At 46.3% G+C, this 26,621-nt stretch overlaps 2 protein-coding genes and 1 long non-coding RNA gene across 6 annotated transcripts in view; 1 reads left to right on the top strand and 2 right to left on the bottom strand.

Annotated features, from left to right (window-relative positions):
• Window positions 1-609: 609 nt before the first annotated feature.
• On the bottom strand, window positions 610-7,694 carry P2RX4 (purinergic receptor P2X 4). Of its 4 annotated transcripts, XM_063173084.1 has the most exons (12): window positions 7,526-7,694; window positions 6,867-7,014; window positions 5,419-5,490; window positions 5,252-5,324; window positions 4,687-4,783; window positions 4,448-4,528; window positions 4,220-4,361; window positions 3,747-3,883; window positions 2,338-2,431; window positions 2,174-2,239; window positions 1,988-2,083; window positions 610-1,285 (listed from the first exon to the last, which is right to left on the bottom strand). In XM_063173084.1, the coding sequence occupies exons 1-12, from the start codon at window positions 7,654-7,656 to the stop codon at window positions 1,253-1,255; spliced, it is 1,170 nt and encodes a 389-aa protein (XP_063029154.1). In that variant the 5' UTR covers window positions 7,657-7,694; the 3' UTR covers window positions 610-1,252. The 4 variants fall into 4 exon arrangements, with proteins under 4 accessions (XP_063029154.1, XP_063029153.1, XP_063029155.1 ...); XM_063173083.1 differs by lacking the exon at window positions 610-1,285 and having other exon boundaries at window positions 1,350-2,083; XM_063173085.1 differs by lacking the exons at window positions 610-1,285; window positions 1,988-2,083; window positions 2,174-2,239; window positions 2,338-2,431 and adding an exon at window positions 2,477-2,903.
• Window positions 7,695-14,844: 7,150 nt separating this feature from the next.
• On the bottom strand, window positions 14,845-22,090 carry LOC134427338 (uncharacterized). The gene is made up of 5 exons (XR_010030143.1): window positions 21,930-22,090; window positions 21,363-21,461; window positions 17,450-17,621; window positions 16,723-16,886; window positions 14,845-14,980 (listed from the first exon to the last, which is right to left on the bottom strand). It is a non-coding gene; the product is annotated as an uncharacterized LOC134427338 (long non-coding RNA).
• The window catches only part of IFT81 (intraflagellar transport 81), a 37,154-nt gene continuing 31,156 nt past the window's right edge, over window positions 20,624-26,621 (top strand). Inside the window, exons 1-4 of the mRNA XM_063173095.1 lie at window positions 20,624-20,886; window positions 21,764-21,867; window positions 22,853-23,033; window positions 25,869-25,958. Of these exons, the coding sequence (XP_063029165.1) occupies window positions 20,743-20,886; window positions 21,764-21,867; window positions 22,853-23,033; window positions 25,869-25,958 (519 nt within the window). The 5' untranslated portion in view covers window positions 20,624-20,742. The remainder of the gene's footprint in view (window positions 20,887-21,763; window positions 21,868-22,852; window positions 23,034-25,868; window positions 25,959-26,621) is intronic.

Genomic DNA, 26,621 nt, shown 5'->3' on the forward strand with positions numbered 1-26,621 from the left:
TCACATGCACAGACTGGAGTGCCCTTGGAAGGACACTCTGAGCTGGGACACAACTTAGTGCTCAGCTGCAGCAGGCACATAAAGAATAAAACAAAATGGTAATGCTGTGGTTTACCCACTGTGCTGCTGGAGAAAGGCTGCCAGGATGCTGGGGGTTTGGAATAGATCCTAGGGCTCAGTAACACCAGAAAAGGTTCAGAGAAAGGGAGGACCTGGACTTTGTGAGTCAATGTGATCACTAGAGGTGCTCAAAGCCAAGTGAATATAAAAGCCAACAAATCCCCTTCAATCAAATTGTGTAAACTGTTAAATGCAGCAGCCCAGACACACAGTTGGTGTTGCAAGCAGTTGGTACCAGCACTCAGATAAAAACCCTAAGATCTTGGGCTCTGACTTACAAGTCTTTTCCCTTGGAGAGAGTTTAAGGCAACAGACATGGACAAGGTGTCAGGAGAATCAGGCAGAGCAGCTGTAGTTGCAGCAGCACTTCTGCTGAGAGAATGAAGAGGCAAAACCCACACAGCCCTGGCTTTGATAGCCCTCCACTAACACTTGGTATGTGGGGAAAAATGAACAATCAAAACCCAGCCTGCAGAACTTCAAGAGGGCTGAGGGAAGGTAGTATTTTATTAAAGTAAATTTTAAAGTAATAGCATAAAAATTAGACAAAACAGAAGAAAAGTTCTGTAACCAGTAAGCCATTTATCACAGCACAATGGAACCAGACTCTGCTTCATCTTGGTCCGTGGCCACTGGAGCTTGAAGACCCCAGTGAAATAGTAGGTACTGGCTCAGCTAATGTTCACAATCCTTCAGGGAAAGAAAAGTGACAACAGCAAGGAGCTGCTGCCCCAAGGTTAGGCACCTCATGGAAGTGGCAATGATCAATCTAAGGAAGAATCTGTGCCTTTTGTCCTGTGCCCTCTGCTATCAGTGAGCTCAGGGACAGAAGGACTGGCAGAATGATGATGCCAGAGCTGTCTCTGTCCCAGGCTCAGCCAGTGCAGAGGTCTGGCATAAAGTACAGTTTTCCCTCTGTGTTTAGTGCAAATAATCTGGAAAGACAGCAGACAAGGAGCAGACCCAGTTCTTCTCCCTGGGACTGGCTCCCAAGTAATAAAGAGTAGTGAAGATTGTCCCTTTCTCAGTTTGGTTCCCCACTTCCAGCAGGGAGGGGGTGGTCTCATGGCAAGGTCAAGAAATGTTCCCAGCAGCGGTTGAGAGCAGCAGTTGGTCCTGCAGCACCAGGAGCTCAGGAGTCTGTTCCATATGTCTCACCAACTCCCTGCAAGGATCAGAGATTACAGTTCTCTGCCAGAAGCTCTTCTTTCTTCCCCTTCCAATCACATAAAATCCTTTGCCCAGGAAAGCTACTTCCTGTTACTCAGACTTTACTCTTCCAGTGGCACGAGGTGTTTTGATTGAGAAATCTGCCCTTTGCAGCCACAATTCCCACCAAGCACACGGCTGTAGGGCTGAGCTCTGTCCTCAGCACCAGTCAAGCAACCAACTAAAGCCTACTGACCAAAGAGATTTGATCCCTGGAGGGAGCTGTAACTGTGGCTCTCAGCACACTGGTCTCAGAAAATACCAACCTATTGAATGATTTTTCTCACAACTGCAGGAACCCCAAAAGCCAAGAAGGAAGGATTTGATGGGAACAGGGCTGTTCCCTACAGCTCTTAGAAGGAAAATGCCAATGACTGCAACCCAAAAAGGAGGTGCAGTAGGAGCATGACAAGTTCTTGAACATATATTTTCCTCTCCAAGACTGGTTACCCAGGAAACATGACAATATTTGTTTCTAATGCTCTTCCCTGCAGCAGCTTTGAGTTAAAAATTAGCTTCTCTGATGAAGACAAAGTTTCCCTAGAACTGTGGTTCCAAATCCCCATTTGATGTGGACTTTCTACATACTGTTTCAGAATCTCTGTGGAGTCAGAGGAGGAAGCAATTCTGCCTTTCCCCTGCCTTCATTGATGCTTACCAGTTCATAATCCTCCACATATTTGTACTTCTTCTCCCGATAGAAGTATCTCTTCTTCATGCAATACAGAACAACAATGTCACACAGCACTGTTGCCTAGTGGAGATTGAAAGAGTTTAAGACAGGGATCCTCAGAACTGAGGCACTAATCCAGAACAGAGTCCAAGTGCAGACAGTGTCACTTACCACTCCAAACAGCGCTAAGCCAGAGCCGATGTTAATCATGGTAGGAATGACATCAAATTTTCCTGCCTAGAAGACAGTTACAAGCCTGAGCATGCTTTTCAGCATCTCTGAAAGTTCTGAAAGTTCTCAGTTCACTACAAGACCTCCAGGAACTGTCACCCTACCTTTCCAAACACTATGATATCAAAGCGGATGCCATAGGCTTTGACAAGTGTCCGTGATTCAGTGCCATCACTATTCCTGTAGTATTTTGCAAACCTGCAGAAAAGATAGGTCAGAGCTTAACTGGAAATTCTGAGGTTGCTTATGTGATCATGCAACATCCAGGTGTGTTCCCCATCCCAAGAGGATGGGCTGAACATTGGTACTTCCAGATACAAGCCCGAGTGATGGAGATTTCATGCTGGCAAGCTCGTATAGGAGAAAAACGCAAAGCAGGTGAATTCAAGACAACAGTGAGCACCGTAAAATGAGGAAACTTGTAAGGCATAGCAAGGGGAGAAAGCAGCTTTAGCAGGGGAGCAGAAGGACTAACAGGAAGAAAGCTACACGAGAGAGGCAGGCAGGGGCTGCAGGGGACCAGGCAGCCACGAGAGGGCAGGGCCGGGAGCACCGCGCGGCTCGGCCCGGCACGCAAAGGCTGCTCCGCGTTCCACACTGGGTGACAAACCACAAGGAAAAGGGATGAGAACAAATCAGTGAGATCAGACTTACTCTGCCACGTGGTTGACTAAGCCAGGAGGAAGCAGAGAAGAGGGTGGAAGAGAACAGGAAGGAATGGTAAGGGGCTGTACCAGAGTCTGGAATTAGCAAGAGCATTTCAGATCCAGCTGTGATATCCTGCAGACGGTCCAGACACCCCGATACCTGCCGGCCTGGCACCTCCCAAACACACATTTGTGCTCTGCACAGCTCCTCAGCAAATTCATCCAAGTTCTACCCAAAGATCCTCTGTCCTAAGTGAGATTTTGTGATTCTACAAGTAACAGCCCTGAGCTGTGTTTCCTCACGAGCAGGAATCTTGCAAGGACCTTGGCAAGGTGGCTAATCATTATTTAATATTACAGTCTGAGTCTGGATGCAACCAGCTGCCAGTTCTGTGCTGGTGTTTTACTGGAAGTGCTGGACTTAGCTGTACTGGCCAGAATGTGGATGTGGTGGTGTATGCCAGGATACTCCTGGTGCAGAAATGGTCTTCAGCTGACAGACACTTTTACAGGTGAGTTTTTCCCCCAGGCAGAGTGAAGGACATGCTTCAGTCTCCCAACCCCACCTCAGTCTCCTCAAATTCTGCCCTATCAGCACACCCTGAGACAGTCAGTTGTCCATTGCCATCCCATTTATCAAACAGCCACCAAAAAGCTGATGGAAACATGACTTGGGCACTCTGACACCATCAGTGGAGCTTCAATGACCTCCCCCCTCTGCTGTGGTTTGCACACAGTGAGGATCCCACCTGCTCTGTCTTAAAGCATCAAAAACGCTCTCCAAGCACCACTGAAAGCCCCAAACTCCCACAAGTGCCAGTGGCAGATGGAGCTGAGGCACCAGGTGCCCTCCACAGCCACATTACCTGAAGTTGTAGCCGGGTGAGACGGTGTGGGCAGAGTCCTTGTTGTCGAGGCGCCGGAAGGAATATTTTGGCACACAGTGGGAAGCGGCTCTGTCCAGGTTGCAGTCCCAGTTGATCTGCAGTGCCATCACTCCACCCTGCCAAGTGGAGGAGAGGAGGTGATGGGAAGCCCAAGGTGCACAGCCAGCCCAGCACCAGGCCCTCTGCTGATCAGGACCCGATTTACTGGCTCTAATCCCAGGCTCGGTCCAATACCCTTTTCTGCTGCTACAGAACCTTGCACATAACCCCACCCAAACAAAGCAAGGCCAATTACTGGTTAAGCAGAATGCACTCCAGTCTCTCTGGCCAGAGCACTCTCCATCCTGCAGCTCATCTGTGCTCTGTGGCTCATGGCACGAGGCAGAGGAGACAATCCCCCACCACTCCTTTTTAAAAACAGCTGAAGCCCAAGAGAAGGATCTGCCAAATACCTCCACAGCCATTTCCTGGAAGTCCTGCCCTGCAGCTTCAACTATTTTCCCTAAACGGAAGATGGGGCAGAAGGGATCAGTCTGGGCATCATAGACGCAGTTCTTGAGGTAGGTGGAGTTGATAGTGGGGAGGATGTTTCGCCTACAGGAGAAGAGAAAGAGAAGAGTTGTTGCATCCCCTTTACTGCCCAGGAGACCAGACAGTGTGATCACCCTCTCCCTATTTACTTGCTGAAGTTGAACTTGCGGTACCAAATGTTGTTCTTCACCAGAAGGGTGAAGTTCTCAGCTTCTCGCAGGAACGCTGGCCTACAAAACGAAAGGAAATATAAACAGGACTCTGCAGAGTTCTTGGTGCTCATCTCTTCAGCTTTTCCCAAGAGCACATCAGTGGCAGAAGCATCAGCTGTGTACCAGGAGCCTGCTCTCAGGAGGGGCACCGTGGAGTAGGAAGACAGAGCACTCACTTGGGTATGTGATAGTCATCCTCCACAGGGCACCACGCAAAGACTTCACAGGTCTTGATGCTGCTGTTGTATGGAACACACTCCCCAGTCTGGATGCCTGGAAAGACGTGCATGGAGGTACTACTGAGCAAAACCAGGCAGTATTTGACCTGTGACACTCCATATGGTGAAAGCAATTTTCCCAGAGGTGAAGTGCCACTACCAAACCCCACATTATCTTCCATTGCAAGTGTCATTTCAGAGAAAGAAGTATTAGGTGCTTTTCCTGAGTCAAATCTTCATCCATGTGAAATACTGCTTCAGGGACTGAAGGCCATGAAAAAGCTTCACACTTTGCTAACTCACCAAAGCCCACATCTACTCAACATCCACCCAACACAATCTAAGTTCATTTGGTCTAAGTCCACCAGAAAAAAAATCTGAGCTTCTGCTTCAGTTCTCTTACATGTGAGAGAAAGAGAACAAGGAGACTGAAGTGAAATGGTGCTTCCTTCACAGCAGGGAAGGCACAGCACAGAGGCACCACAGCCCAGACTGAAAGGAGCTTTTGCAGCAGGTTTCTTACCACTGCTGTGGGTGCTGACATATCCTGGAACACAGTTGTTCTTCACCTCGCACTTTGTTTGATCGTCTGGGAGCTGGAGAGGAACAATAGTTACAGAAAACTCTGAGAACCCTCTCCCCCACACTCCCACCCACACAAGGCAGGATTAAAGCAGATTCTGCACCTACCTCCGGGCAGCGGCCTTGGCTCTGGTTCAGTGTGAGGATCACATTGGTCATGACAAACACAGTGTTCTCACCCTGAGCATGCAAAACAAGAAGGAACAGTCTGCAAAGAGCATCCAAGGCACTGCAGCAAACATCTTTGTTGTCAGAGCCCAGGTGGCCCAGCAGAGGGGACTTGCCCTGGACACTGCTGGTACAGTGCTAAAGCAGCAGAATCCTATGTGTATCGCCTGGTGCTGCTGTGTTTAGCCACAGGAAGGACTGTGGGACTGGCAGCTCCTTCTGTCCTCCCACTCAGCCCAAAGTTCCTCATTCACATTACAAAAACAGCTCACACAGCTCCTCAGGGGAGTTGTGAGGCAGGTGCAGAAATAGAGCTCCAGCTGCAAGTCAGAGCCAACTCCCACTCTTTCTTTTTGCAATCTACCAGTCAGGAATTTGCCCGGTCCTGTTCCTTCAGGAAGCACTATTTTCATTACTTCACTTTCACTACTTTCACATCTGTATGACTCCACATCTGTCATCTGCTTCCGCTCCGCTGATATGCAAATATGACCACTCAGCCAAAATCTGGCTAAATCTGTCCTTTTTTCTGCACCACATGTCATGCACACAGAGGGAGCCATGACCAGAAGCTTGGCTGTGCCTGCCCAGCCCGAAGGCCACCACATGTGGCCCACACAGCACAGATTCCCAGAGATACAGGCAATCAGTAACTACAGCAATGCTTCCTGCTCAGTTCTGCATCAGGTGACCTGCAGGCTGTTCCTTTGGCTTCTGCCAACAACTTAACTTGGGGCTGTTTGCTTTAGAAAGCATTAAGAAAGATGACAGGTCGTTATTGTTGCAGATTCTTCCTGATGCCAGCAAAGTCCTCCTCTGGCAGGACCCGTGCTGTTGCAAGGCTTTGTGGGCACCATGGACAGTGGGATCAGTGCACCCTCAGAGAAGGGAAGGCTCAAGAAGAACTTAGAGCCCATCTGAGTACCCAAAGAGGGCTTATAAAAAGGAGGGAGGGGGACTTTTAACACAGTCAGATAGTATAGGGGGAACAGTTTTAAACTAAAACAGAAGAGATTTAGATTAGATATTAGGAATTCTTCCTTGTGAGGGTGGAGAGGCCCTGGCACAGGTTTGAGAAGCTGTGGCAACCCCTGGATTCCTGGAAGTGTTCAAGGCCAGGTTGGGCAGGGCTTGGAGTAATGTGGGATAGCGGCCCTGCCCACAGCAGAAGAGTGGAACAAGATTATCTTGGTTGCTTCCAAACCCAAACCATTCTACAATTCTACACAAGCACACACATAGACACTTTTCTTGAAATAAGCTTCCCCAGGGCACGTGCTCAGCATGATCTGCAACAAAGCAAAGCTGCTCCAGCTCTCAATGGACTTTGGCAAAGCAATAGCTGCTTGTTAGAAAACCCTCTTTCTGCATGTGAAAGTGGTTAATACCTGAGGAGGGATGACATAATCAGCTACATCCCAGATCCTGGCCCCTAGGGTCGATGTGTTTGTCAGTGTTACACCCTTGACCTTCGTGGTTACAGAACTGACCACAGAGTCTGTTTCCTGGTAACCCTTTTCCCACAGAAAAACCCACCTGAAAGAGAAGGATTGCAAGAAACAATAAATAAACACCATTAATAAGTTCAGGTTGGAATTTCTCCTTTTTCCATATTACCTGAAAGGGCCATTCCAGACAGTTTCACAACTTTTACTTACAAGAAGGTCACAAGACTGGCAATCTCCTGTCTGATTTTGGGGGTGATATTTTTTACTTTCAGACTGATTTGCAAGGTCTAATTTGCTTTTGACAATCACCTCCTGAGATGGTCCCACTCCTGAGGGGCCCTTGGGCCATTCGCTTAAAAGTTGGACCTGATCCTTGTGGGGACCTTTCCAACTCGGAATATTCTGTTATTCTGCTCACAATCCCAGTTAAGGCCGCTCGGTGAGCTCCGGGCTCCCCTCAGCCCGCGCTGCCCTCACAGGACCGGTCCCTGAGGGTCCCTGAGGGAGGGGCGGCTCCCGCCTCAGCCGCGGGGCTCCCAGCGCGGAGCCGCCCGCTGCCCCTCAGGGCGGCCCGGACCCCGCCGCCTCCGCCCGCTCACCCGATCACATAGGCGAGGATGCCGAGCTGCACGGCGCGGTTGATGAGCCCCACTTTGCGGCTCCGGATCAGCACGATGCGCGGGGTGTCGTACTCGAAGAGGAAGCTGTGGAGAGCCCCGCACAGCGCCATGGCGGCGGCCGGGACGGGAAGGCGGCCGGGACGGAGCCGTCCCGGGCCGGGCCGCGGCTGCCGCAGCCCCACAGCGCCCCGAGCCGCCCGCCGGGCGCTCCCGCAGCCCCGGGGCCCGGAGCAAACTGCCCGAGGCCAGCGGAGGCAGCGGCAGCCGTGGACTTGACACGGCTGTTTTCACAGAATCACAGAACCCATTAGTTGGAAAATCCCTCTGAGATCATCGAGGCCAGCCTGTGACGGAACACCACGTTGTCAAATACAGCAGAGCACCGAGCGCCACGCCACTCTTTACTTAAACGCTTCCAGGCTCGGTGACTCCAACACCTCCCTGGGCAGCACGTTGCAATATTTAATCACTTTCTGGGAATAAATTCTTCCTAATTCTTCCTAATGTCCAACCTAAACCTACCCTGGCGCAGCTTAAATTACTGCAAGGACCAAGCAACTGCCTCCAAAAGAGAGCAGAGCATAATCAAGACTGTCCCCTTTCCCTCCACAGTGACCAAATTCTTTATTTATCCTCTTGCAGAATTAATCTTTGCTATAAAAGCAAAGTTCATGTACCCTCTACCTTGTTCTGAGATACCCAACACAGTCATTGTTGTAGAAACATCACTATAACCCTCATAAGAGCAGGTAAATCATCAGGAAGAGATAAACAGACAATGTGGCAGTGGGAATTTCAGGCACTACAAAACTATTAAGACTCTTTAGTTCAGCTATATATTAGTAAAAAGCTTAATTTTTTACAAAACCAGCCAAAACAGAAAAGACCAAAAGAAGTGGGGAAATGATAGGAATATGAGTGAATATTCAGTGTAAGTTTCAAAAGGAGAATTGGTTCATATGCTAGAATAGATATGCATAAATGCCCACAGTAGTGTTTTCCCACTCTAGATATATAAGATGCTGCCATATGAATATTAACACAATTAATGCATTTTTCAATTGCAGATATAAATACAAGTGGCATAATCTGCCAGCAATATATCTTAAAATGTATGTGGGAAATGGAAATGGCAAACTGATGGGCTAGCTCAGAAAGAACAAAGCTTTGTTGAAAGGAGTGCAGAACACACCTGTTACAATCCTTCTCACCTTGTTTCTACAAAAATAGAACATGTATAAATAGAATAAAAATAGAGAACAGAAAAGGTTGGAGCACAGATTAATTTACTCTGAATTTGCTGCTCCTTGCATGTACTCTGGCCTTACACATCATGGCACAAAGCTACTCACAAGTTCAGGGGAGGAGGTAGAGGAGGCAAGGCCTGCTTGAAGCTAAGAGCAAACAGGAGGACAAAGCCCCACATTTTAATTCCAATAAGTGTGAAAGAAATGCCTGAAAATATTACACAAAAATGGTAAAAGTACTTTTCATTGTAATTCCTTGGTTCAAGCTAAAAAGAGCAATACAAAGAGAACCCACTGGGCTTTTCAGAAAATGCTTTGTGTCACTGGAATTGTCTAAAATGAGCATGTTTGATCTGGCTGGACCATGGTCTTCAATGGCGAGTTATGAAACTCATTCAGTGGCCTCTTTCCAGAGCCTTGCAATCCAGGGCTGCAGAAAGGTGACAAGGCTGGGGCAGAAAAATGCTCAGCACATTTTTTAGGTGATACATCTTTTGGGCTTCCTCCCTTCATGGTCACGCTTTGAGGTGATATCTGGCTTTCTTTAGGGTGCAATCAGACAGCAGCAGGTGCTGAAACCAGTTCAGGTTGTGATGTGCTGCCCTTTTCTCCTTCAGCAAGAGCTGCTCATGGTGCTTCTGAGTTGGTTGGCATTTGCCACAGCAGCAGCACTTTTGGCAGTCTGGGGAAGAGGCTCCTTGTCTAAGGGTTAGCCCCAGCTCAGATTCTTCATTTTCATGGTTCTCATGGGACTCACCAGTACACATCAGCTCAGATTCTTCATTTTCATGGTTCTCATTGGACTGGCTGGTGCAGCAGCTTGCCAGAAGCACAACATTTCACAGGGTGGCTCTGCAACAATTCCCAACATAAATCAAAGCAAACAGCATTTGCTGCTTCATCCAACCACCGAGAGGCTGTTCAGCAGGGATCCTCCCCATTGGGTTCTGCACTTGACACAGCACACTGGGGATAATGATGATGGATCAGCAGGTCTGGAGGAGGATTGTTTTTGTGTGTTGCCATCACCCACCCCGGCGAAGCCGAATCGACACCTCACGAGTTGTTTCGACACCGACGCACTCCCGCGGGCACGCACCCACCACAGCAAAGCAGCAATTTTTAGGTGACTCAAGAAAATACATCCTCTGGTCACAGAGTGCCCAGGCTCTGATAGCTTTAAAATCATGTTATTCTAGACTAGCTCTGAACTCCTGAGCACACTTCAGCATTCTGGACATCAGCAGCTTCCATTCTCTGATCAGTACAGAGTGGCAAGAACCATGGCAGCCTTAACCAACTTCCAGTTTCTTATTCTATCAAAACCCTGACTTTCCTGGTGCACAGCTCACATCAGCACATGGATCAATAGGCAGTCACGGAGCATGAAGCAAAGACAGCCTTTAAATGTGACAATGAAAAGCTGGCAGTGCAGACAAAAATCATTATATTAAACTGAAAGACCTTCTACACCACACAATGACACCAATATCCAAGCTCTGATAACAACAGCCATATGCCTTCTGTCTCAGACATGCTGGCAGGACTCAAAGTGCTGTATTGTTCTTGTCTGGTATACTTGACTGATCTCTAAGCCCTGTTCACCTTCATTTAAATAAATTATTTGAATAGGAATTTGCTTAGCTGAAGGGTCATTTCCAGGAGTGGCAGATACTCACAGATCCCTCTGTCATTGCTATTCAAAATTTGTTCTACAGTTGGTTGCCTGTTCAAGTACCAAAAGAGGAAACTTAGAGAGGATATGTCTGGTGTAAAAGCCAGCAACTCAACCTTCTGCTTGCTACCCTCTCCAGGTATTCTGAAGATAGAGATGCATAAAGAAAAATTCATTTTTCTCCTTTCTTTTTGGGTTCAGTCCCTGCTGCTCTGCTTTGCCATCTTGATGCCAACAAACCAGTGCAGAGCAAGTTTTTAATTGATTCCACTCTCTCCTGCACATCCTACTGCAAGCTAAGTTTGGGAGACTCTGAGTGGTTTAATCAGAGTTCCTGAGATCATTTGCTTCCCATTCACCAGTATATGATTTGTATTCTCTGAAGGCAGTGACTCACTCCATACACCACACTGTGACATGTTCTTCTATCTTCTTGCTTGCACAGACATGAAATGCCCTTTTCTTCTGTGTTCAGTGGTTCCAGAGATATTTTTATGGGCCAGCTTTTAGCCTGCAGGTCAGTCAGGTTTTATTTGAGAGTTTTCCTAACTCCTTCCAGGATCAGAGGTTTCTTCTAGCCCTCAGGGTAGAGGTTATTTCCCATTTGCTCTTGGTGCTATAGACAGAAGCCTCCTCTGTAGCAGCTTTGTGCTCAGAGCTGACCTGATAGAGCTGTCTTATCTCTGTCCAGAAACTGTGTTACATCTGCTCACTTTGTAAACATGATTTTTTTTTTGTTTGTAGCTTCCAGATATATGTGCCCCTAACTGGGATCTGGAAATTGAGATGAATTCTTTACTCTTTGGATATTGCCACCAGCAAAATTTCACCAGTGTAAACAAAACCCTTTCACCTTACTTGAATCACACATCTGTTGTGCTATAGTGATTTTACCCTGATATAAACCACGATAGCTGAATAAGCAATTCTATTGACCAGTGCATGGGAGAAATGGTTTTGCTGAGAGGCTGTGTTCCCAAGCTTTCCTTATTTCCCTTGGAGGACTAACAAGACAAAAAAAATGTAGAAACTTTCCATTTGTCACTCAGGCAGATACAGTCCTGAATGCACAGTGGTTTTGAGTAAAGAATGCCAATTTATACAGTTTTTTCAGAGCACTACTACTTACTCTTCAGAAGGCATTGAGCAATGTTTGCACTTACAAGGTGTAATTAAATTTTGGGAAGTGAATGTTGTGCTTATTGGCACAGTGAAATCTTCAGAACTCCTCAGAACCGCAGGCCAAAAAAGAAACATCAAATGAACAAACTTCTTTTACTTAAATACATCAATGTTGTGCCACTACACTATTACCTGGGAAGCTGTCAGTGGGAGGAATATGTTGCTAAGAATAACAGGGAGTTAGGTGGTTCAGGAGAGCAAGAAAGATAAGGGTGGTTTCCTTAGTTTTGGGTATCAATTGCTCTCTCTTTATTGCACTTATTTGTATGGGTCAAGCCTAAAGCAGTCTCTAATTACAGGTGAAATATGAACAGGAGCCTTCTGATATAAATCTTGCTATAGAACAGCAGTGAGAATTTCCACATTTGACAGCTGCTGATCTCTGCCCCATGAATTGGCAGTTTCACTGCTGGTCCCCACAGCCGTGTGCTCACTTTCACCAGAGCTGCACAGCTATTAAAGGGGTAAGATCAGGAGTATTTGAATTCCATCAAGACAGCCATTCCAAGGGGAAAACCCAATCTCCCAAGCAGTCATCCTTGTAAAGGACAGTGCTCCTAAGCAGGAAATATTTTTCCTGTCATTGCATTTTGAGCAATGTCTTGCACCAGAGATGTGTGATGACAAACAGCACATTAGCTGGATGATGTGTAGCTTCCATCAGGGACTTCTCATGTCTTCTAAACCAAGTTAATGAATGAGATTTAATTACAAACCAAATCAACCTTTGTGGATGATACCTGAGCAGGAAAGTCGCTGAATAGTTTCACTGTATAACACTCAAGACATTAATTATGTGTGTTAATTTTTAAAGAACTAAAAATTAATGAACCTATAATGGGAAACTGTTGGTCATCATCCACTGGGGAGCATCTGGAACCTGATCCAAAGCTCTTCTGAAAAAGGTGTTACAAAAACCAGTCCTTCAGCCAGTTAATCCAGCAACAGTGCCCTGCCTCAGGCAGAAATGAACAATCCAAAATAAAAGAACCTTCTTGCCAGCATGCAATTGTTCAGCTCCTGCCATAACTAACAGGAAGGAAAAGGAGGCCTCCTGTGTAGTTCATGAGATTTAGCTTCCAAAGGAATCTGGTCCATGAAGACAATCCTGGGTGTAACCAAAGCCCCACATTGCTACCTCAGTATCTCAGCCACATGGCACAGCTTCCTGGGCTCTGGCCTTGGTATTGTTCTGGTAGAAAATAAACACTCAGATTTGCTTTTTAGTGATTCCTCCATTTTTTCTTCTTGCCAGTGGAACTTGTGAAGGAACTTTATACATCAGAGGTTTGGACCAAACCTCTCATCCATTATTTTTGGTGCCTGTAGTGACCAACTCCTGGCATGTCAGAGGAAGGTTAGGGAACAAGGCAGAATGTGCAATGTAATTGAAAGCAGAGCTCCCTCAGTACCATCCCAGCAGGAGCCTACAGAGGGTGACATTTCAAAATGACTGGCAGTCACTGAAACTTTGTAACAAGCCCTTCGGATTTCATTAACTCAGGAAGCTCATGCATATCTTTCCCGGATGCTGTATGAACAATTACAGCTTTCCTGTTGTTGGACAAAGCCTTTTGCAGACCATAACTCTGACCACATGAGAAGGGAATGGAATTTGCTCTCAAGTGCTGAAAAACCTCAGCAGAAGGAGCTGTAGGGGGCATTGTGGGCACTAGAGGGGACCTGGCAGTGGAAAACCTGCTCTGTTTCTGCAGAAAACCCCAAATTTGGGAGAAGATGAGATAAAAATGTAGAAACTTATATGTATCTTATATTTTATACATATGGGCTTCTAAATGATCTAATGAAAGTGCTAATTGACCTAGTTCCTTATGCATATATTTCAAAGCTGGCTGAGAGGAACTAAAATTCATTACAATTCACTTCTTTAGAGTATCAATTCCATCATTTCAGTTGAAATTAAATAGTTTATAATTTTTTTTCATTCTTTGGCTGCTACAGACTAGAAATAGAACATTTTTATCTTGGACATTGTACAGTCATGGGGTTACAACAAAAGATGGCTATGAGGCCCTTGCATCCTGCTCTAGGTCACAGCAGCATTGTTCCATGGAGTCTTTCTCCCAGAGTTTTGTTATCTCACTGAGATTGGCACCATTGAGGTTTTCATGATCTGTGTGGGCAGGATGAAGAGATTGTTCTTTGGTCTGAGGAGGATCCCCAAACATCAGCCTGCAGCACAAAGCACAGACAAGCAATCCACCCCACAGGGAAGTGAAATGAGCCTCAATGTGATAAATGAACCCACAGAGAAATTCCACATTTTCTTTGCAGAAGAAAACCCCACATTAGGAAACTTTTTAAAATTATTTCAGTCCCTGATTAAAGCTCTCTTACGTGGATGCATTTTTCCTTGACATTTGAATTAATGAGCCAAATGTCTCCAGTGAATTGAAGATGAGCCTGTGACACCTAAAGCTGTTTCTATGGCAGCTGCATGGTGGCACGAACTGGAGGCTGTGACTCCACTGCAGGATCATACAGCAGGGCAGCTGGGTACAAGTCAATTATTTGGGAATTATGAGTGTTAAGAGTGTGGCTGTGAAGGAAAGAGCTGTTTTACATACATGAGGTCTATAGGTGCCTAGGCAGAGGGAGCACCTTAACATTTCATGACATTGTCATGTCTCTTTCTTTCAACACACACACACAAAAGTAGATGTCTTTCACTCACTTTGGGAGGTTTTCCATGGATTCCACAGGGAACCCCTCACCTCACATGTTTTTAGCAGTTGCATTATAATTCACACATTGTCCTGTTTGAATTCTTGTAAAGAAACAAGCTCTTGCTCAAGGGTTTTTTGTTACTTAAAGACAGTTTCAACCTGTCCTCCTCAAACATAAGATAGGGAGCTTGACATTTCAGATTGTTGCAGCTTTCTATAGGAGGAAGCTGCAGAAGGAACTACCCAAACCATGGTCCTGCCACACCTCATCAATCCTTATTTAGCCCCTTGCTTGGGTCAACAGTGCTTGTCATTGTTTGGGCTGAGGGTGAAGTAATTTCCTTCACAATTTTATATGAAGTTTCATATCTGGGTCTGGTGATAGATTGAGAAATGAGGTGTTTCAACTGGAAGTTCAGTTCAGCAACATGAGCCAATTAAACAAGGATGTAAAGTGGGCAGAAATCTGAATTCTGAATATTGAACTGACATTAACTGAATACTTGCCTGCATTGGTACAGTGTATTCTGCTGTAACCCAGATCCTGTTGCTTTTGTGGGCCACTTCCTTCACACTGGTACTCACTGAGCTGCTAACATCATCCTCTCCTGTCAGAGTCTGTGACAAGTGCCTAGACAACTGTCTGGACAAAACAGAAAGGACAAATAAGCCCATAAGAATAAAACATGACAGCTTCTTTGTACCATTCTTGAACAAAAGGCACTCCAAGATAAAAGTCAGATGGTCATTTTCAAGTAGGTGAGAGAATTTTTGGATGAGACACATCAGCTGGATCAAACTCTGCCTTGGTTTCACTTTCACACCTTTTGGCTTTGAATTGATGCACATAAGAAGAGAATTTCCATTTTCCAATCCTAAAGACACAGACAATGTGGGGTAACATCCTGACTCTTCAGAAACATCATTTATCTGCAACAGGCCTTGATGTCATCAAAAAACTTTCCCCCATGCTGTGTTGTGTGCACCTAGACTCTGACTTTTTTCTGTCACAAATGATAGTGTCCTGTCCATGTTGTTTTTCTTTAAAAGAGCTTTAAAAACATAGGCTTTAATTTTTCAGTGACTATTTTTGTGCCCCATGCTGACTGCTTCAAAAACCTTGGCCTAACATTTTTACTTTCTCATGAAGTGAATGTGTTGAGGAGGAAGGACACCTCTGTTCCAAAGCTGACAGGAATATCACCCAGCTCATCTAACTCATAGAAGCACTGTCAAGTTTGAAAAAACTATTGTATGTTCAGAAGATACTTTCTACCTTACATAAAAGTGATATAAAAGGCTTGCTTTGAAAAACAAGCCACAAGCACTTGCACCAATTCAGGTTAACAACAGACTTTTCTGGATGGAGATAAAATAGAATCTGAAGAACAAAAATACAAAGCAACTGATCAATGTTCCTTTATTTATATCCTCTGTTTTGACAGCATTTCAGCCTTTTCCTCCTGGGGAACAGTGCTTTGGGATAACAATGTTGTTGGAAAGTGGCAGTGGGAACCCAGCTCTGAGCAGCAGAAGGTGGGCACAGAACCTCAGTAAAGCCACTTGGATTTCCTGCAGATTTGATCCTTGGTGTGATTGGGATCAGTGTGCGCAATGTCCTGGCCTGCCGCCCTCCCAGGAGAATGAACCCAACCCCACCAACCTCAGCAGACTTTGTTCAGCAAACTTATCACTGAGAACAGCCCTTGCTTGGCAGCACAGAGCAAAACTTGCCCTTTAGAGGCAATCCATTATGGCACATTCCTAAAACATCTTATTGTTCTTGGAATCTGCTGCAAGGGGTAACCATTTCATCTGGCCTTGAACAGGAGGCTCTAAAGAGCAGGCTCTAATCTCAGAAACACTGAGGTAAACCTGACACCAATCAGTGGAGCTATTTTGGATTTTTCAGACAAGAAAAACCAAGCAGCATGGCAAGAAACAAAACTGTGAGTGTTTTCTAGAGAAAGCTGAGTTAACTCTGCCCAACCAACCCCTCCTTGTTAAATAACATCCAATGCCACACCCCCACCTCAGAGGATCCACAATCCACCCTCCAAGGGGGTCTAACACCACATCAATGGTCTAGCTGCTGCTGTGGCATCATCTCCCCTCAGGACTACCAGACTTTGCCAGTAACACTCTTCTGGGCTGGGCAGAATACACAGCACCCACTCCACAGGGCTGGCAGTGCCAGGCAAGGCACAGGGCAGGGGTGTTCTGGGGTTCTGGAGTCATCAATGGTCACAGAGATCTCCAGCTTCTTATCCCATATTGCTTGGGACACCATTCCACCTGGTCTTAGACTGTTTTGTATCAGGTGCTGGGACCAAAGTGAGTGATGAAGTCACTGCTCCTCTCAGCAGAGCCATTGGTGGCACATACCTTGTCACACAGAGCTGCAGCTGCCCGGCGTGTTCTGAGCCAGCTGTGTGCATCTGGCCCAGGGGCAGGAGAGGTGTGAGGCCACACTGACACTGCACACACAGGAGCTGGGGCTGGAAACCTGCAGAGCTCTCAAGGTCCGGCCTCCAAATCCCGGGCTCAGTCTGAAAGACACAAGTTTGGATAAGAATCCATTAGACCCAGATTTAAAGGATCAGGATCCTCTCTCATGCAACACAATACTCTCATAAAAGCACAAAATATACAAACCCTACAACACAGATCTAATGTTGTTCTTCCAATCCTTTAGCACTTTAAATCACTTACAAATGTAGACATGACAAAACATTCAGAACGAGACAGACTTCTTGGCTGCTGCTATTGTCTTAAATGCCTCAGCTCACAGGAACAAGCCACGTTCTGCACAAACAGGCTGAATTTTTAAAGATGTCTGTGATCACTCCTTAGGCTTTAGCTGACCACAGTACAGCTGCAAGTGGGAACCAGAAACAGGCTGGGGATGCATTTAGGTACTAGAATAGCCATAAAGAAATTAATTTTTAATATAACACAGTCAGGCCTATGTGTACACACAGCACAATATTTATAATAACAGAAACAAACAAAGAGGAGGGCTCAGATTGCTTGAGCAAGGCAGAAGTATTGTCTCATCTTCCTAAAAGCTCTCGTTTTCACACTAACATGTTCCATCTGGCTGGGGTCTGACCTCAGCAGCCCGGCCGGGCCGTTCATGCTCCTGTCCGTGCTGTTCCCATATAAGGTGATGTCTCTTCGGGGAGCCGGATTCTCATTCGCTCAGGTTTGTCCCTCTCGGATTTGCTGCTCTCTGCGGCCGAGCTCTGTCACAACTTTGCTCGGCATCATCTGCACAGCAGTGGCTGCAAAGGGAGGAGAAAGTCAGGAGGGAGCAGTGAGGCTGTGCCTGCAGATCCAGAGAGCTCTGGATTGTTGATTTCCATCCTCTTTCCTCCACAAGTCACCTCTGCAGGATGTCTTTGCAATAAGCAGCTTCCACAAGCCTTTCCCAAGCTAAAGAAAAGACAAATTCTATCCAGAGAACTGGATGGAACTGTAGAGCTGAACTCTTAGAACAACTCTCACATCAAACTCCTTCAAAATCTGCATCACTCTCCTGCAAACTAATTTGGAAAATGCCCCCAGAATTATACAGTAAGTAAACTGGAACACTGGCCCTCGAGTCTGTAAGACTTGATTCAGACAGCACATCACCCAAACTGAGATAACTTAAGACAAGTTAAGCATAAACAAATCTCAGCTGCTTCCTGTAATATTTACCCAAGGCTGCACTGGGAGTTTATAATCTCTATCTGTGAAGATTCTCTTGTGATAAAGAGGTCAAGGCACTGAGCTAAGCCTTGATTGTAATTGTGAATATTCAGATTCTGTAAATGCCAAGCAGCAGGGGCAGCCAGGGGGCTGCATGCATGGAGAGCACAAACCTGGTGCAAGAAAGGATCATGATAACACAAAACTTTAAGGATGATGAGATCTCTCTCACTTTCCCCAAGCTGGGAAGTCCCACAGAACTGGGCTCCAATGTGGGATTTTGCTCCTGCCTCCAATCACTTGAGCTTCCAAACACAAGTTCAGCCAGTCCAGTTCTAACAAGTTCTGGTCATGGAGTCTCCTTTCCCAGAGTCAGAACAGACTTCATGGGTTTCCATCTCACCATCTCTTTTTCTTCTTATCTTGGCATTATCTAAAGTTTTCATCCTTCCTCTTCTTTAATGTAACAGAGACACGAGAAGAGGGGAATGTTCCTTTCCTCCTGGGAAGGTGAGAGGACTGGAATGGTCTCAATAGAAAGCAAAACCTCAGAGCAGCACCCAGCCCAGATCCCCCTCCACCCTGACCACAACTGCCTTCCCCTCAGCACTGAGGAAGAAAGGATGAGGATCAGTGTTTACAGAAACAGTGTTTCTCCAGGATTAAGTGATGGGGAACTCACAGGCACCTCCATCAGAAATACCATTCTCATCTGCCCTCTCTGTGTTCTACATGCTCAAAATACTCATAGGAGAAAACAGTAACTGATACCAGGAAAGCATGACAAAGGAAAGCAGATCTCTTCTGGGAACTTGTAGGTAAATATGATTCCCAAAGGTCAGTATATGGACTAAAAGCACAAAGGAAACATGATCTGGTTTTAAAGTTCAAATCCGGGAGTCAGGAGACTTGGATTATGTTCCTGGCTCTAGCACAGCTCTCATGCCCAACCACAAGGCACCCGTCCATCCCTTCTGCCACTTCATTTAACCAGTTAAGAGCTCAGACATCAATCAGTGTCACTTCCCAGCCTTCCTGTGAAGACCAATAAATTTTATGAAATTATTGTATTAAGCGTTTTCAGTTTCTCAGAAGGAAAAGAGGAGCTAATCTAAGTTAGTCGCAGTACTTAGAATTGCAAAGTATTACATTTATGGTTGCTACTTACTGAGTCAAATTCTGCAGTGATTTACAACCTGTGCATTTCAATTGGCACCAATTTAACATGACTCACTGCATATTTTAATCCATCATCTGGGGACTCACATGGGATTCTAAGACTATCCAAGAACCTAATTGAAATAGCAGAGAGGCTCCAAAATCCAACTATTTCAGGCCTGAGCATGGCTTTTGAAGGATCTGCGAGAACAAACTCGCAGACTGAGAGATTCCATTAACAAGTTTGACTTTAATTTATAGTCTGGTTCGGATTGTTTGGTGTTTTTGAAGCTGCTGTCCTTGTTTCAGATTTATGCACTACGTATTTATTGCTGCTTTGAGGCACGCTGACAACTGATGTTCAGCCTCGAGGACATAAATTTGCCATTTTCCCCAGATGAGGCCTGGGCCCAGGACTGGCTGTTCCTGTTCCACACGGATCCTCTGTGCACCTTTCCATCTCCAAGGAACTGAGTAACCATTCACCTGACACGTACATCAGCCACACTTGACATCCCTTTGTGCTGTCAAAGGCTGCCAGAAATCTTAATTGGGTAACTGCAGCAATCTGTTTGTACATCTCCTACACATGCGACAACAACCTCCCTCAGAAGGAGCCGCAGAGCCAAGTTTATCCTCCAGAGGCTGAATCTCGGACATATTTCTGCCACTGCTCGCACTCGTTCCGTGAAGGAGCCTCAGGAGAGACCTGCCCTGTGCCCCAGCGCCCTCAGCCTCAATTCCCGGGCTGTTCGCGGCGGGAAGGGGACGGGACGGGGCTGCGGGGCGCAGCGGGAAGGACTGACCGGGGCACGCTGTGGGGACACCGGGAGGGCTCCCAGTGCGGCGGGCTCCGCGCTGCCACAGCCGGCTGTGAGGGCAGCGATCCGCGGTCCGCCAGAGGAGCCCGGTGCCGGCCGCTGTCCCGATACCGGCGCCGGTCCCCTCACAGTTCGGCCGCGCCCCTCACGATCAGGCCACGCCCCCCCACAGCTCGGCACCGCCCCTCTACCCTGGGCCACGCCCCTTCCATGCAAGACCACGCCCACTGACTTCGCGGCCCGGGCCCCGTTCGCGCCGCTCGCCGGTAACGCCGGAAGTGACGCCGCGCCCGTGTCCTGGCAACCGTCCCCGCGGTAACGGCGCGCGCGAGGCTCCGGTCGAGGCCTCCCCGCCAGGGCCCGGCCCGGGCCCCGATCCCCCAGCTCCGGCCCGGGCCCCGATCCCCCAGCTCCGGCCCGGGCCCCGATCCCCCAGCTCCGGCCCGGGCCCCGATCCCCCAGCTCCGGCCCGGGCCCCGACCCCGCAGCTCCGGCCCGGGCCCCGATCCCCCAGCTCCGGCCCGGGCCCCGACCCCGCAGCTCCGGCCCGGGCCCCGATCCCCCAGCTCCGGCCCGGGCCCCGACCCCGCAGCTCCGGCCCGTCCCCGATCCCGCAGCCCCGCCAGGGCCCGGCCCGAGCCCCAGTCCCGGCACCGAGGGGCGGCCGGACCCGGTGACCGTCTCCCCGGCATCTGCTGTGTGCCCTCTGCAGGGGCTCTCCCAGGCCGCAGCTATGGGTGACCAAATGCAGGTCATTGTTGAGAAGCTCAATCAGGAGCCCTTCAGGAAGAACTACAACTTGATCTCGTTTGACTCCCTGGAGCCGCTGCAGCTGCTGCAGCTGCTCAGCGATGTTCTGGGGGAGATTGACCCCAAGGTAAGGAGCGCACTCAGGGTGCCCACACCTCCTGAGGGGGCCTGACACTGGAATTTGCTTTTATTTAGGTCTGGCTCAGTATAATCCTGCAGTGTTTGTCTCACCAAAAGAAGCTTGTATGAATTTTCCAGGAAATAAATGTGCCTGGCAAGAATCCTTCCTGCCTGTACGTCTGAGTGCTCTTGGCAAAGCAGCAAATGCTGCTTGGGGCAGGGCGGCAGCATCCCTGCTCCCCAGAGGCTGATGACGATGGTTTTCCTGTGAAATGAAAGATCTTGGATGTTTTTCCTGTGAAATTAAAGACCTTGGTTCATACTGACAATCGTGTTCAGTCAAAGCCAGGCTGTGTCCTGCACCCAGGGCAGGAGCTGATCAAGAACTGAACCTCCTGACTGTGCTGGTGCAATGGAAATTAAATCCCAGTCCTGGGAGGCTGCCAAAAGTGTGTGTGAGATCAGAAGGGACCATTCACACACCTGGGGAGTGGGTACCTGTGCCAGGATGTCCGACTTCCTGGGTGGATGTGGTCAGTGTGACTGCACAGATGAGGTCTCACGAGCAGGGAGAAGAGATTCCTGGAGTAAATTGACAGGAAAATCCATTAGAAGAGAATTGAAGTTTGGTGATATAAGGGCTGATCTCACTATTGCCTGGTAAATTAATAAAACCAATTCTTTCAGTGTTGCCAGATAACTAACATCACTTGGACAAACAAGTTTATAAAAATAATAATAATATAATTGATGGTAGGAAATAATATAGTGTTATCCTAAAAATTCGTAATTAATTATTAAATCAATTGGTTTATAATAATTACAATAATTTTCACTATAAGAATAATAATAAAGAATAATTACTTATTTTAAAACCTGTTCAGCATGCTGTGGACATCAGAGAGGAGCTGCCAGAACAAACAGCTAAAAGAATGCTGAATCTGCTTGGAATCCTCAAGTACAAACCTCCAGGGACTGTGTCAGACCTGTGAGTACTTTTTTGCCTACAAATCACGTTAAAACATCTATTTTGGGTTATATGGTACTGACCTTTAGTTCAGGTGAGCACTGCTCCAATGTGTCCATGGATGTTGGGATGGGATCCCAGGTGTGGCTCCAGCTGGGCACCGTTCCTGAGGATGTTTTGGGGTCCCAGCTGGTCTCTGTTCCCGTGTTCCCGGGGATGTTTTGGGGTCCCAGCTGGTCTCTGTTCCCGTGTCCCCGGGGATGTTTTGGGCTCCCAGGTGTGGCTCCAGGTGGGCGCTGCCTGCAGTGGCGGCTCGGGCCGGCAGAGGGCGCCTCCCGGCCCTGCCCAGCCCCGGTCCCGGTCCCGTCTCACCTGTGCCAGGTGATCCCAAATCCCCCTCGCTGTCCCGGCATCCCCAAGGCTGTCACTGCTGGCTTTATCCTTGTAGTGTGTTATGGGATTTTTATCTGACTCAAGGCAGAAGAATCGGGAGCCTGAACTGCAGACTTCCAGCTCAGAATGGGTTGGGTTGGAGGGACTTTAAAGATCACCTGTTCCAATCCCTGTCATGGCAGGGACACCTTTCACTATCTCACGTTGCTCAGAGCTCCATCCAGCCTGGCCTTGAACACTTCCATGGATGGGGCACCACAGCTTTTCTGGGCACCCTGTGCCAGGGCCTCAGCACCCTCACAGGGAAGAATTGCTTCCTAATTCAAAGCTTTCTGTCACTGTGAGGCTATTCCCATTGTCCTGGTAAAAAGTTCCTCTCCATCTCTATTTTGTGCTCCCTTCAGGTTCTGGAATGTGAAAATCCCTCAGCCTTCTCTTTTCCAGGCTAATCAAACCCAAGCCTCATCATGAGCATTTTCTCTTCTAACAGCATTACAAAAATCATTAGGCAAGTGGAGAAGGAATGTCAAAAAACATTGCAGATTTTTTGTTCCAAGCCAGCATTCTTTTGTTTGAGATTTACTGGCATTTTCTCCTGGTTGGTTCCATACAGGAGTGCATTTCGCCAGGGGCTGGTTACTGGAAGCAAAGCTGTAATTCATCCTGTCTTGCACTGGCTTCTTCAGAGGACCAATGAGCTCAGGACCAGAGCTTACCTGGCACGATTCTTGGTGAAGCTGGAGGTGCCAGCAGAGTTCCTGCAGGATGATACTGTGGCTGACTTCAACAAACAGGTACCATTCCTCATCAGTGCCAACGTTGCACCTTGATTAAAGTGCAGTGGGAGGAGGGAAAAATGAATCAGGGAGTTAATGCTGGCATACGTGTCCAAGTGAGTTATGTTAAAAGCTTGTTGGAATCAAGGATAAGCAAAGATTCACAATAAAAAGTTGATGTCTTGACCACTTTTCTTCCAATAACCCTGAAATTATGTATTAATAAGGAGCATTGAATTAAAAGGCCTTAAGCCCATTAAGCACTAGGTGCCAAATAATGTTCAGAGCCATTTTGGCTTAGACAGACTTTTAGTTCTTAATTTTTGAGCAGGTTTGAGGGTTTTTTCTCTATGAAATATGGCCTGGATATTTTTAACTTTATAAAATAGCCACTTCAAACAAGTCCAGGAAATGTTATGACCAAAAGTCGATGTCTCCTAATTGTCCATTGATTGTAGCTGTAGCCATGATAGTCCTGTGATAGTATTTGATACCCAATATTTGTATGAGCCTTATTCCACTTCTGCTTTAACCATTTATTTTTTGTCAATAAAGAAAAGATTCCTCTTTCTCTGTGCTGACATTCCTGTTTATTATGTTCCCACTTCTTTTATGAGCATTAAATGTTGATTTTAGATAGTCAGACTGGGTGGGTTAGAAATGTAAAACTGGAAGTGAACCAAAGTTTGGGGTTTATTATCTGAGGTACATATTTACTTATTTTTTCCCAGCTTTCTGTGCCTTTTGTTCTGCTAAACCACAGTGGGTTTGAGTGTTTGTAAGAGGTAACTTGATCTGTTAACTCTGCACCAGCAAAGCTGAACACTCTCACTGAGACTTGACTAAGCCTTTTATTTTTTTGTTACCTCTAACAATATTGGATTTATACCTTGAAATAACTCAGCAGAAGTAGCAGGGAGAGAAAGGAATGCAGTTGTATGTTTTGTTCAGAATGTCACAGTGTTAATGTGTATAAATACCCACCTCCATAATTTCCATGACGTAAGATGTGTTCCTTTTTGGGATTACAGTAATAGAACCATCTCATTAAACTAATACTCTGCTGATTAATTCAAAACAGAAGCTGGGGTAATAGAATGCCTTACTGCACTATAACATGACAGTGCAAATATTTAGATACTAATGAATTAAACAATTAGCCTGAATTATTTAGATACAGCCTTGCAATGGTGTCTTTTAAGGGAAATTTCAAAAAGGAGAGTTCAGACACCTTTTAACACAGTTAAGTTTTGTGGGTGTGTAGAATCAAACTAAAATGAACTCTTGTAAATTTCTTATAGAAGATACTCAGCAAACCTTCCCAGCTGTGTTGTGATTTAGACATTGGATTGCCTGCAATATATAATTTAAGAAATAAGCAACTTCAGCATTAATCTCATTGTTCAGGCTTCAGTGATTTGCTCCCAGGTGCCAGAGATCTCTTTCCATGTTGGACCCTGGGTGGTTTTTTGTTCATTTGAGTGTGTCCCTTATTTCAGGTGCATGTGGAGCACCCAAAGGGAGAAGTGAGAACTTTATTTTTTGTTATGATCCATCGAACTCTGCTCTGTCTTGTTTGAATCCTGCCATTGGCCTTGAAATTTCATGTTCCAATGGGGAAAAGTCTCATGGAATTCCTCTTTTGACAGAGATAGAGACACACAAAGGAAAACTCTTGGACACCAGCAGTGGGAGTGCAGTTGCTCAGAGACCACCTGCTCATTTTCATTCTTGTTAAAGGATTTACAGAGTGCACAAGGGGCATCATGGAAGCCCGTTGGGTTTTACTCCTGCATATTGTATCTTGTTCCTCCTCATCCAGCCTGTGCATTCCTTGTCACACCATTATTTGCCACTTAATCCAGCTCTTTGTGATTTTATCTTCTCCTTAGCTGTTTTATTGCTATTTTTTTTAATTCCTTCCAGCTTGTCAGTGTGTGCTTGCTACTGAAACAACCAGAACAGAGCAGAGTGCTCTGGCTGCTGCTTCCCCAGGGTTTTACAGAATGGAGGTGCTGCTCTGATGCCTTTGTTTGAACTGGCCTTTGCTGTTGCCATTTGGTATTCACCTTTCATATCAACTGCTCTTTCCAGGAAGTAAAAAATGACTTGATACTCTCCTTTTAGATTTTCCCATCTCATTGAAGGGCTGTTTCTGTGGAGATAATCTTTCCTTCCACCACAGCTCGCGTTTCTCCGAGTTGAATCTAAATTTATTTCCTCTCCATATTTCTAAACTCTCGCTGTCCCCTGTTATTTCTCTACCCACACAGACTTTCACACTGCCTCTCAGTTTAAGATTCCTGGTGGGCAAAGTACTGGTGTGGAAGTAGCACACTGTCTCCTTGTCTCTGAGTGCTGAGCTGCATCTATCAATCTCTGGGATGCTGTGAGGGTTATGCAACGTGGCACAGCCACTTCTCACGTGTTCACTCAGCTCTGCTCTTGGGCCACTCGGGAAACTCAAGCCCCATTGCTTCCTTCAGAAGTGTTGTTAGAGCAAACACTTCCATTTGGGGCTGATTTATATGTGGGATACACAGATGTATAGTAAGAGAGAGTAATTTGTTAATTTGTGCCTCTTGGGTGACATTTTCCTGTTTTGCAAATACATTGTGTATTACAGAAGGTGAAAATACCGAGAAAATTATGAGGTTCTGATTGTCTCCTCAAATGGAAGATAATGCACTGTTATTTATAAGTTGACAGGCTTTTGCAATGAGAAAATGCCTTTTTTATCTTATTTTCACCATATTTCTATGTCTTTTACTGTCTTAGTAGTAAAACAGTGTGTTGATCTGAAAATCCTTAGACACAGAGCTCATTCTGCACAATTTCCATTTCATTTCACAGTATGAAGAACTCATGGAAGCATTTAAAAACCTACATAAGGAGCATGAGCAGCTGAAAATATCTGGTTTATCCACTGCAGAAATAAGAAGGGTAAACAAACTCTACAGTTTTTTTCTTTAGTTGGTGTTTTGCATGTCAGTTCCACGTTTGTTGGCTTTGTGGACAGTGTGAAAGCTGTAGAGGCCAGAGCTGGTGGGCACTGCAGCTGCCTCTGGAGCTGCTCTCTGTTGGCAAACACAAAGTCCTCGCTCTGTTTAGAGCTGAGATTTCTGGAGCAGATTGGGGAACGAGGCTGCCAAGACTCTGTGCAGCATGATTTCCAAATATTGGAACTCCATTTCCTCTGAATGCAGACTGATACAAAGCCTTTTGCTTTCCTGATAGCAGCTAATAATTCCAGAGGGTGTTGAATGAATTATGAGCTTAAGTCAACAGAAATGATGAACCCACGTGGCTCAAGTGTTAAGTAGAGATATTTGCTCTGTTTCAGCACAATAATTAAGCTTATGTACAACTTTCCAGTGGACACACAGAGAAGCCAAGCAAATGTTGAGATAAGGCCTACATTTGGAGAATTCATTTTCCTTTCTCTCATAACTACCAATCTGCAGAGCCCTGCTGTTGCAAAATAGGACTAAAGGAGAATAATAATAATCAGATACATGTTTCAGCACTAGAAAATGTTTCTTTTAAGACAGTTTTAATACAAGAAGTGGCAGCAGACATCTCTCATAAGCAACTTCATGCAAATTG

Source organism: Melospiza melodia, chromosome 20 (assembly GCF_035770615.1).
Source record: "Melospiza melodia melodia isolate bMelMel2 chromosome 20, bMelMel2.pri, whole genome shotgun sequence".
Lineage (NCBI taxonomy): Eukaryota > Metazoa > Chordata > Aves > Passeriformes > Passerellidae > Melospiza > Melospiza melodia.